This window comes from Hyla sarda, chromosome 2, assembly GCF_029499605.1.
Source record: "Hyla sarda isolate aHylSar1 chromosome 2, aHylSar1.hap1, whole genome shotgun sequence".
NCBI lineage: Eukaryota > Metazoa > Chordata > Amphibia > Anura > Hylidae > Hyla > Hyla sarda.
In genome coordinates this window covers 26811231-26823451 of record NC_079190.1, presented here as the reverse complement: position 1 = coordinate 26823451, position 12221 = coordinate 26811231, and the positions used below count along the sequence as shown (strand labels likewise).

General features: G+C 43.5%; 1 protein-coding gene across 2 annotated transcripts in view; it reads right to left on the bottom strand.

Moving 5' to 3' along the window:
* LOC130358321 (N-acetylated-alpha-linked acidic dipeptidase 2-like) overlaps nt 1-12221 on the bottom strand; it is a 75496-nt gene that overhangs the window by 6202 nt on the left and 57073 nt on the right. For both annotated transcript variants that reach the window (XM_056561424.1, XM_056561425.1), the window contains exons 15-16: nt 5115-5206; nt 4343-4433 (exon numbers count right to left, since the gene is read on the bottom strand). In XM_056561424.1, the coding sequence (XP_056417399.1) occupies nt 4343-4433; nt 5115-5206 (183 nt within the window). The remainder of the gene's footprint in view (nt 1-4342; nt 4434-5114; nt 5207-12221) is intronic.

The window sequence follows — 12221 nt, the reverse complement described above, 5'->3', positions numbered from 1 at the left end:
CCACGTGGTGTTTGTTCCACCCCCGCCCGCAACATCTGCATCCAATCCCGCCCACTCTTGCTAACATGTATGTTCAATCCCGCCCGTTCCAGTTAATGGGTGACCATAGTGTCTGTACTACAGTGCAATGCTCTGCACATACCCCCATGTGTATAGCCGTGTGTACACTACAGACTAGGCCTGGGTCACCCGAGCCCCCACAAGGACTGTGCCTCCCCCATAGACTGTACAGAAAATAATTCCCTGTGACTTTTCAGCTGTTGCAAACTACAACTCCCATCATGCGCAGGAAGGAGGTCAGGCTGAAAGCTGTAGTTCTGCCACTACTGGGGAGTCCGAGGTGAAGGAACACGACTGTTTACCTTACAGTCTCTCTCTGTCCCAGGTCCCGTAGTTGCTCTGGCCTCTTCTAGTCAGGCCTGACCAGAGCAGGCAATTCTAATCGCACCACCTGCATTCCGGGAGAAGCGCCGGGCAGGGAACATTGTGTTTTTATTTATTTTAGGATATTTATTTGTATTGGTGCCTTAAAAGGAAAATAGGAATAAGGAAAACAGGCGATCCGTAGAGAAGTAACGTTTGCGATCCAATGGTGAGGTAATTATATAAATAAATTGCTCACCCTGGGTGGTTGCGCAACTTCATACACAACAATGGATGTAGGCGTAGAAATAGGTTAGGTCGTCTGCTGCCCTCCGGTAAATATCAGGCAAAAGAATACAAGGCTTCAGAGGGAACCCGGCTCCACGGCGCTGAACGACCACAACAGGTGAAGGATTCAAAGGATTTTATTGTCCAGAATGCAACGCGTTTCGCTGCACATGCGCAGCTTCATCAGGCATGACAGAGAGAACACAGCAGGTATAAATAGGTAGGATTTAACCCATTGACTAACAAAGAAGATTGCTAAAAATTTAACCATTTAGTTGGCAGAAGAAATGTCCTCAATTATTATAAAACTGCATTGCAAGTCGCCAGGATCCACTGCTAATTTATAGCAGAGGATACGGAGAGTCGCAATGCGAATAATAAGACCTAAAATAGATAGAATTGTGTAACTGCAATATCTTTCTCACTATATGTAAACCATATGGGTTGCCTGGGGAGACGGCGGATGCCGAATCCACAGTGAACCACAATAAGTGCTACATATAAAAACATTTTATCATTATAAATAGATAATCTCATTGATATAATCATTCATATGAAATTAAAAAGTTACAATACAAAAATAAAAAAATAACATACAGAACAAGATAAAAATTAAGTATGCAATGAAAAAAATAATATAAAAGACTATGGAACATTTTCTATTGATTCATTAAGTCCCTGAGGGGTAAGCGTAGCTAGTTTGAAAATCCAATAGGATTCTCGATTTATCAATTTGTGATAGCGGTTAGGAGTTATTGCCGGAATGGTTTCTAAAATGGTAAGGTGCAAATCATTAATATTATTATTGTGTACTGCAGAAAAATGACGGGATATACTATGCAATAAAAAGCTATATTTTATATTAGATCTATGTTTAGACATAAGTGATCGTACAGTCTGAATTGTCCGACCTACGTATTGTAGTTGGCAACTACAACTCAAAAGATATACCGCAAAGTGGGTGTCACAGCTGACTCTGTTCAATAGAAAATGTTCGCTTAGGCTGGGTTCACACCACGTTTTAACTACGGTTCCCGTATACGGCTGGGAGGAGGGGGGGGGCAGGGCTTAATCGCGGCGCCCGCCGCGATTAAGCCCTGCCCCCCCCCCTCCTCCCAGCCATATACGGGAACTGTAGTTAACAAAACGTGGTGTGAACCCAGCCTTTGCGGTATATCTTTTGAGTTGTAGTTGCCAACTACAATACGTAGGTCGGACAATTCAGACTGTACGATCACTTATGTCTAAACATAGATCTAATATAAAATATAGCTTTTTATTGCATAGTACATCCCGTCATTTTTCTGCAGTACACAATAATAATATTAATGATTTGCACCTTACCATTTTAGAAACCATTCCAGCAATAACTCCTAACCGCTATCACAAATTGATAAATCGAGAATCCTATTGGATTTTCAAACTAGCTACGCTTACCCCTCAGGGACTTAATGAACCAATAGAAAATGTTCCATAGTCTTTTATATTTTTTTCATTGCCTTTTTAATTTTTATCTTGTTCTGTATGTTATTTTTTTATTTTTGTATTATTATAACTTTTTAATAATTTCATATGAATGATTATATCAATGAGATTATCTATTTATAATGATAAAATGTTTTTATATGTAGCACTTATTGTGGTTCACTGTGGATTCGGCATCCGCCGTCTCCCCAGGCAACCCATATGGTTTACATATAGTGAGAAAGATATTGCAGTTACACAATTCTATTTATTTTATGTCTTATTATTCGCATTGCGACTCTCCGTATCCTCTGCTATAAATTAGCAGTGGATCCTGGCGACTTGCAATGCAGTTTTATAATAATTGAGGAAATTTCTTCTGCCAACTAAATGGTAAAATTTTTAGCAATCTTCTTTGTTAGTCAATGGGTTAAATCCTACCTATTTATACCTGCTGTGTACTCTCTGTCATGCCTGATGAAGCTGCGCATGTGCAGCGAAACGGGTTGCATTCTGGACAATAAAATCCTTTTAATCCTTCAACTGTTGTGGTCGTTCAGTGCCGTGGAGCCGGGTTCCCTCTCAAGCCTTGTATTCTTTTAAAAGGAAAATGGTCACCTGTTCACACACACTAAACCCAATACACAGGGCTATAGTGCGGGTGAAAGGGAGACCGATGTGGGGTCCCTGACTCCTATACCTACCTGCAGTCTGGCACCCGGTCCCTGAGCACCTGTGCCTACTGAGCACTCACGTGACCAGCTTCAAAGAATATTCGAATCCAGCCAATGGGCCCGCCTCCAGTGCGCAACTCCCCAAAGACAGTAGAGGATCTTCAGAGGGACTGGGTGCCAGACTGCAGGTACGTATATGAGTCAAGGACCCCACATCTCCCGTTCACCCGCACTATAACCCAGTGTATTGGGTTTAGTGTGGGTGAACAGGTGACCGTTTTCCTTTAAAGACACCCATACAAATTAATGAGGGGAGAGCAGTCTACAAATGGAGGCTGCAGCTGTGCGGAACCCATAGGCATAGCGCCTGACTGCCCGTTCCCACCAGCAGCAGCCTCATTCATGCCAGCGCCTGCACATTTTGAAGTGCACATGGGATCCCAATCCAGGGCTTTACCATACACCAGTACCATCTGGTCCACCATGCTCCTGGAGTGATCCGTTACCCACCAGCAGGAGTCCAGCTTCCACTTCTTTGAGGGGGAGGGGGGGGGGGGGGGAGGATGAAGACCTGGTGGGTACTAACTCCGCTCCTAGGGGTAGCTATAAGCAATAATCTGTTTGCTAGCACAGTGGGTCTACACTTGTTGCTGGTTAGATTTCTGCTGCTGCTAATAAGCATGGCCTACACATTGTTCTATCCCAGTTATCTTCATGGCATTTCCTCTACCAAATGTAGACAAAAGAAAGGTGGCAGCCCTAAAAGTATTGTTTTCAGCCTCATAAATTGTCGCGTTCTGTCCATGTGTGGTCCTCTAACCATTAACAAGGTCTCAGTCATCATTCTATTACTGGGACACACATTAATGGGGTACTCCGCCCCCAGACATCTTATCCCCTATCCAAAGGGACCCCCGCAATCTCCCTGCTGCACCCTGCGTTCGTTTAGAGCGTCGGGTGCAGCACCAGAGGCTCGTGACGTCATGGCCTTGCCCCACTGGTCATGTCATGGCCAAGCCCCCTCAATGCAAGTCTAAAGTAGGGGGCGTGACTGCCGTCACGCCCCCTCCCATAGACTTGCATTGAGGAGGCATGGTCGTGACCGTAACTTCACAAGGCTCCGCCCCGCATGGTCAGTTATCCGGCACAGAGCAAAGTTCGCTCCGTGCACCGGATGTCTGGGGTGCCGCAGCAGAGATTCCGGGGGTCCCCAGCAGCGTGACCCCTGCAATCAGACATCTTACCCCCTATCCTTTGGATAGGGGATAAGATGTCTAGGGGCGGAGTAACCCTTTAAGTCAAGGGTTCTCAAGGATTAGAAAAACATGGCTGCTGTCCAGAAACAGTTTGATCTTGCAGCTCGCTTTCTCAGATGTGAATGGCACAGAGCTGCAATTCCGTATACAGCCTCTGGACTGGTAAGGCACCATTTTTCTATCCTGCATAGAAAAAGACTACTGGGCTATAGTATTTTATATAAGCCACTCTCACCTATTACCAGCCAAAAACTTATTTTTGTTTTCCCCCAGGTAACATGACAGTAGTATACTCACCTGGTTTTTGGTATACCGAGCTCTTCCAGAAGCAATTCCTAGACGTTGAAAATAAGCCTCAAAGTCACTGCCGGATCCAAGTTTACTTATTCTGTAGAAAAAAAGAATAGTATGAGCACCGTATGTCAGTGGTAAGTACCGCTGCCTTATAGCACTAGGTTGAATGGTTCAAAATGGACCAGGACAACATCAGCATTGAGCCTCTATGCACTTTTAATAGTTTTCTTCACGATGATTTGTTACAATTGCATTTTTCATTGCTCCTCCAGGGCGCATAGGAGGCAGGGAGCCGGCTCGCCCAGCTCCTCTGCCTTATCAATATTCTGCCCCTGGCCTGCCCCCCATCTGTGATTAAGAGCTGGCTCTTAATCCTTCCAGTACTTCTCTCCCTCCAGCTGCTGTATGTTCCAGAGGAAGTTGTGTAGTTCTTTTCAGTCAGACCACAGTGCTCTCTGCTGACACCTCTGTCCATGTCAGGAACTGTCCAGAGCAGGAGAGGTTTTCTATGGGGATTTGCTCCTACTCTGGACAGTTCCTGACACGGACAGAGGTGTCAGCAGAGAGCACTGTGGACAGACTGGAAAGAACTGCACAACTTCCTCTGGAGCATACAGCAGCTGAAAACTACCGGAAGGATTAAGATTTTTAAATAGAAGTAATTTACAAATCTGTATAACTTTCTGGCACCAGATGATTTAAAGAACATTTTTATTCCTTCGGAGTACCCCTTTAAATACATGAAAATATTCTTATTTATTTGTAATGATAATACCTTGGTAGAGATTTGTTTTGAGGGGAAGGGTCTTTCTTTTGCCAGCTTTCATAAAGGGAACGGCCATCAAAGCCGTCATCCGGACTAGCAATCTATAAAGACAAAAGGCTTGAATAAAGAAAGAGCCTATAAAACAATATAATGTTCCGGGGCCAATACACGGGCTGTGGTGGCTACAAATTATAGCAAACATGTTCACATGGATAGAAGTTTCCCACCATGATCCCACCTATTCTCATAACTTGGTTACAATTTATAAGGGGTTGTCCATCATGAAACTAGAAACTCCATGGCCCCCCCTGTAGGCCGATACAGGAATACATAAGCAGCTCACAATACTAATACATAAGGAAGTGACCTAGTTAGCAGTACCCAAAAACCCCTTTAAAAAGGTCCTACATACAAAAGGCTGGAAAACAGTAGGATTGCAGGGGTTTGAGCACCGTATAATCTGAGTACCATGACCCTTCCATGCTGGGATTTGGTGGGATGTAAAGACCCCATTGACTGTCCAGTCATGCTGGGAGTTGTAGTTTTGCAACAGATGGAGGCACCCCCTTTGGCAAACAATGCTTTATCCACTAGGATTACTCTGACTGTTTGGGAAGCCCAAGCATGGTCATACATTATAATGAATGGGAGATACAGAAACAGCTGGCGGCCATCTCGCTCTCATTTATTTTTTATAAATATAAATACACACACACACATTAGCTGAGTACCGGCGTTGACCGGTTTTTCCTTCCTAATCCTTGTTGGGGAGGAAAATCAACAAAGGAGGAAGCTTTTGACTTCATATCCCGTCCTCCTATCTTGTTGTCATATCCCAACCCCATATACACATATACACCGTCCTCTACAGTTGCATGGGACTTTAAACAAAAACCCTGACCCTCACAAATGGGGGTAGTTAAGGGTTAAATGAACTGTCCTATATTTTAAGTGGACATATAAGTAACATGTGACCAAGTATTATGGAAATATCTCCAGCCATTTGGAAGTTATGCAGTAACATATTTCCCATAGACTTGTATGGGACCTTAAACATAAACCCTGCCCCTGGCAAATGGGGTTGAGTAAGGGTTAAATTACCTATCCTATGTTTGTTGTTTACATATAAGTAACATGTGACCAAGTTTCATGTTAATATCTTTAGCCGTTTGGAACACACACACACACACACACACACACACACACACACACACATACATATATATATATATATATATATATATATATATACACACACACACACATATATATACATATATATATATATATATATATACACATATATATATATATATATACACACACATACATATATATATATATATATATATATATATATATATATATATTACACACATACATACACACACTGATAGATTAGATTTGATAGATTTTTCTTTTTTCTTAATAAATATAATAAAATGTCTATATTGTAGACTACAACTATATTTAAAGCAGTATTACAGTAGAGGGGCCTAATACAGATTTTGCACTGGGGCCCAGTATCTTCAAGTCAGGGTCCCCACATTTGGACTCATAGTCCAAGGCGCAAAGCCACAGATAAGTCTCTAAACTACATCAGCCCAGACTTAGCTTAGCTTTTTGGTGTATGTGAAGAGTAAAATTTCAGAAAATGTTTACCTGCACAAAATTGATGAAATGCTCTGCGACCATTTAATATATTTGGTGCTCCTACACAACACCAGCTTACATTGAGATATTGCGGATGTCTAAGGGTCACTCTCTGCTGCCAACACCGGTGAGCTATGAATGTGTTGTAAGAATGCATGGAACATTGGTCACATGACTCACCTTAGCCAGATTTTTAATGCACTAGAAAGTCTAAGGAAGAAGTCTCCTAAGGCCAGCCATCCCTTTCAACAGTCTAGTCAGTGTCATGGCCACAGTAGAGTGCAGACTTGCCTGTGTGCCACCTGCTAGGTCACTTGCTTGTAGCAGGCTTTAGATTGAACAGAATACTGACTAGGCCTGAACTTTACAAGTTGAGTTCCAGTTGCTTGAGTCTAACCAGAGGCAGATCTGGGACAATCAGTACACCACAGCGCGGTTTCACCCAAGACTGTCTAGTCTACACTGAAGAGGGATTTCATCTACAAAATCCTGTTTCCTGCTCCGAGAGAGAATCATCTAGTCAGAAGAGTAAAATGGCTGAGCAAGGACTCTTCTGTAAACACTTAACTCTTTGTGGGATTTCCTCTGAAGTACCGCATGGCTGTATCACATCCCGATCAACTTTAGAGTATGAAATAGTGCTAAGGAAATAACTCAAGTACCTACACCACAGCCAACCTGTCCCCAATTAACACTCTCAGAATATTCATTTATCGAAGTCGTCCCGGTGATCACTGCAAGTCTGACTTTATTTAGCCAAACATTTTCTCAGCAGCGGCCACTACAGGCGATATGTGACATTACATGGCACCCAATTACATATCTTAATAGATGGTAGGACAAAGCCCCTTCCTTAGAGCTTGTTGCTCGGCGATCCTTAGCAAGAGACCCTTATACCTCCATGACATCCAACAGCACACACTGGCATGGATTGACTTGCTAAAACAATCCCTTTAAAATCAGCGGTCTCAAACTGTGGCCCTCCAGATGTTGCAAAAAAAAAAATACTCAGCATGCCAGGACAGCCAACTTCTAAAACACTCATCTTGCTGAATGTTTCTAAATGCCCGATATTACACAATTGTCCATCTGGGATGGAAATCGGATCAGAAGTATTTTTTCCTCTGGCTTCCTGTTGGGATCCGTTCCACAAAAATAAATAATAATATTATAAAGAGTCAACTATACATTTTTAGAGCCGGACGAATATTTGTCAATACTGATTATGGATACTAATGCCACCTAGAGAATGTTAAAATCATTGCATGCAAAATGTGCACAACTTGGAACTGATGACATGGAAATATCTCCTGTTCTAACCCAACATCCTCATCGCATGAAACCCTTACTGGTCATGTTAAACTGAAGTGCCACGTGCCCACCAGAGTGCCACCGCTCCAACTATACAGAACGCATGTCCAATAATAATTGTATTATATCCTGAGCTGTTACGTCTGCACAGCCAAGTATTCCATATTGATGATATGTCCTAACACATCACAGAAAGAATAGAAACTACTCCCACTGCTGCATAGTATTTAAAAGTAACTTCTATATAGATATATAAAAAAAAAATGCAAAAAAGGAGAGAGAGAGAGAGAGAGAGAGAGATACACATATATACACACACACATATATACATATACACACACACACACAGTGGTCCCTCAACATACGATGGTAATTCGTTCCAAACGAGCCATCGTTTGTCAAATCCATCATATGTTGAGGGATTCGTGCAATGTAAAGTATAGGAAGCTGTACTCACCTGTCCCTGCCGCTCGCGATGGTGTCCCCAGGCCTCCGCTGGGCTCTCCTGGTCTTCTCCTGTCCTCCCGCTGTCTTCTCCTGTCCTCCCGCTGTCTTCTCCTGTCCTCCCGCTGTCTTCTCCTGTCCTCCCGCTGTCTTCTCCTGTCCTCCCGCTGTCTTCTCCTGTCCTCCCGCTGTCTTCTCCTGTCCTCCCGCTGTCTTCTCCTGTCCTCCCGCTGTCTTCTCCTGTCCTCCCGCTGTCTTCTCCTGTCCTCCCGCTGTCTTCTCCTGTCCTCCCGCTGTCTTCTCCTGTCCTCCCGCTGTCTTCTCCTGTCCTCCCGCTGTCTTCTCCTGTCCTCCCGCTGTCTTCTCCTGTCCTCCCGCTGTCTTCTCCTGTCCTCCCGCTGTCTTCTCCTGTCCTCCCGCTGTCTTCTCCTGTCCTCCCGCTGTCTTCTCCTGTCCTCCCGCTGTCTTCTCCTGTCCTCCCGCTGTCTTCTCCTGTCCTCCCGCTGTCTTCTCCTGTCCTCCCGCTGTCTTCTCCTGTCCTCCCGCTGTCTTCTCCTGTCCTCCCGCTGTCTTCTCCTGTCCTCCCGCTGTCTTCTCCTGTCCTCTTATGTCCTCTCCGTTCCTCTTCTGTCTTCCGCAAGGCCTTACTGGGCCTGCGCAGCAACGTCATTACGCCGCTGCGTACGCCATTCCTATTGGATGACGTGCGCAGCAGCGTATTGACGTCATCGGAGAGGGCCTAGAAGACACCGGAAGACCAGCGCTGGGCCCAAAGGGCACCCCGGAGCATCGTGGAGGGGTAAGTAATACTTACCGCACCACACGGGGAACATTAAGCTGCTATCCGGCAGCAGCTTAAGCATTTTGCGCTGCCGGATAGCACATAAAGCATTGTATGTCGATTTGATCATATGTCGGGGCCATCGTAGGTCGGGGGGTCACTATATATACACACACATATATATATATATATATATATATATATATTTATATACACATATACACACACATACACACACACATATATTAATCTATATTATTATTGTATATTTTATTATTATATTTTTAGAAATATTTATATATCCATCTCTCTCTCAGAATGCCCAAATTGCCGGGCTAGAGTTCGGCCAGTACAACCCAGTACAAGATAAACATAACAACTAGAGATGAGCGAACTTACAGTAAATTCGATTTGTCACGAACTTCTCGGCTCGGCAGTTGATGACTTATCCTGCATAAATTAGTTCAGCTTTCAGGTGCTCCGGTGGCTGGAAAAGGTGGATACAGTCCTAGAAGAGAGTCTCCAGCCCACCGGAGCACCTGAAAGCTGAACTAATTTATGCAGGCTAAAGTCAGCAACCGCCAAGCCGAGAAGTTCATGACGAATCGAATTTACTGTAAGTTCGCTCATCTCTAATAACAACGTACAAACATGAAATGTCCCAACGTGTTTCACCCAGGTGATGTTGGGATCGTCAGGGGTTTGGTCAAAAACCCAAACCGACAACTAATAGTGGTAATTAAACAATTGCCCTCGTCAGCTTCGGGGCTCCGCCTAACTCAGTGTTTCCCAACCAGGGTGCCTCCAGATGTTGCAAAACTACAACACCCAGCATGCCTGGACAGCCTTTGGCTGTCCAGGCATGCTGGGAGTTGTAGTTTTGCAACACCTGGAGGCACCCTTGTTGGGAAACACTGGCCTAACTACTACTAGACATGGGGTATGGAGAAGAGGGGGCTGGTTCTGCTATCACAATGTCCTGTTTTTTGTCTCCATTAAATTATTATCTTTTTGCCATCAGTGAATGGAAACACAATTGCCAATAACTCTCCCAGAACATAGTTGTAAACTGTCGTGTTTTTATCCCGGGCAATTTAAAAAGTTCCTGGAAAAAAATAAATGGGAAAAAATTGAGGGAATTTGTATATGTGTATAGCCCGGTCGGTTGCTTAGATGGGATATGCTGATTAGCTGTCAAAGAGCGTGCGGACAGGGTGAGAGCCGCCAGGAAGGTGAAGAGAAGCTTCACAGCGATCGATACACTGGGTCATGTGCCATTGTGCTGAGCCCTGACAGCTGGCACAGAGTTGTCCCTGGAGGAGGGGTTCACATCATACTATGTGCTAAAAAATTCAGCAACCTGTAGTTGTTCATGGACTACAGGTCTCAGCAATCCCTCACACACAGAATAGTAGCATCTATAAATAGAATGCAATATTATTATGTAACGTGCTATAAAGGTATTAGTACTTGCAGACAGGGGACCAGTTCTGTATATAAATCCAGTGATTCCTAATTTTTTTTTTTTAAACCTTTAGGCTTAGTTCTTATTGTACTAGACGTACCCTCAGATTTCTTCTCCGTATTTCATAAATTTTTTTGCTGTGTATTTTGTTGGTCGATTTATATGGGGGAAAAAAAAATAAAATAAAATAAATAAAAAACACGGGGTGCTTATCAGCCGAACAAGCCAACATCTCCCTGTGTGATTGGCCAGCGTTCGCTCACGTGTCAGCTGACCCATCGGAAAAAGAAGATCGCTTGTCGGCCGCACATCTCCCAGTGTAAATGTTCGCACGACTAATCCAGCGATGCTCATGCCCTGTAATAAATGCTCATATACAGTAAACACCGGGAAGTTTAAAGGGGTACTCCGGTGGAATTTTATTATTTTTTTTTTTTTTTAAATCAACTGGTGCCAGAAAGTTAGACATATTTGTAAATCACTTCTAATAAAAAAAAAAAAATCTTAATCCTTCCAGTACTTTTTAGGGGCTGTATACTAAAGAGAAAACCAAAAAAGAAATGCATTTCCTCTGATGTCATGACCACAGTGCTCTCTGCTGACCTCTGCTGTCCATTTTAGGAACTGTCCAGAGCAGCATATGTTTACTATGGAGATTTTCTCCTGCACTGGACAGTTCCTAAAATGGACAGCAGAGGTCAGCAGAGAGCACTGTGGTCGTGACATCAGAGGAAATGCATTTCTTTTTGGGATTTCTCTTTAGTATACAGCCCCTAAAAAGTACTGGAAGGATTAAGATTTTTTTTTTATTAGAAGTGATTTACAAATATGTTTAACTTTCTGGCACCAGTTAATTAAAAAAATAAATAAAATTTAAAAAAATTCCACGGGAGTACCCCTTTAATAGGGCCCTAAGAAACAACAGGCTTTTTTGGGAGCTAAGTGTTAGTTACATTGGCCGCACTAGTCTCATCTTCCTGTAGGTGGCAGTATACACTAGAAGCCACTAAGGCTCCACCCTACACATACATGGACTGGTAAAACCTGTATGATCACAATTTATGATCCCTGTCAGAAAGCCATTGTCTAGAGGAACAAGGTTACCGCATTTCATTTTCGTCAAGAAGGTCAACTTTGTTGCACTTGACAAAATTTCATGGAAAACCAATTCTTGCAGACTAAAGGGGGTTGTAGTTCTGTTCTAAAGAAGCGAATGTGGATAAGATGCAATACCACACCTGTGGAAGGAAGTATTCATGTAAGGCCCCATTCACACGGCAGAGTTTTTGCAGAATTTCCTGCCGGATGTTCCGTGGGAAGCAAGTATGAGCAAGGACCATTCGGAATGACACTGTCTCTATAGACAGAAATGCATTTCCGAGAGGATTCTGCAGCACGTGTTTCTGTGGAAGGAAGCGGAAATTCGCCAAGTGGACGGTGCAGCAGAATCCCTGGAAAACAA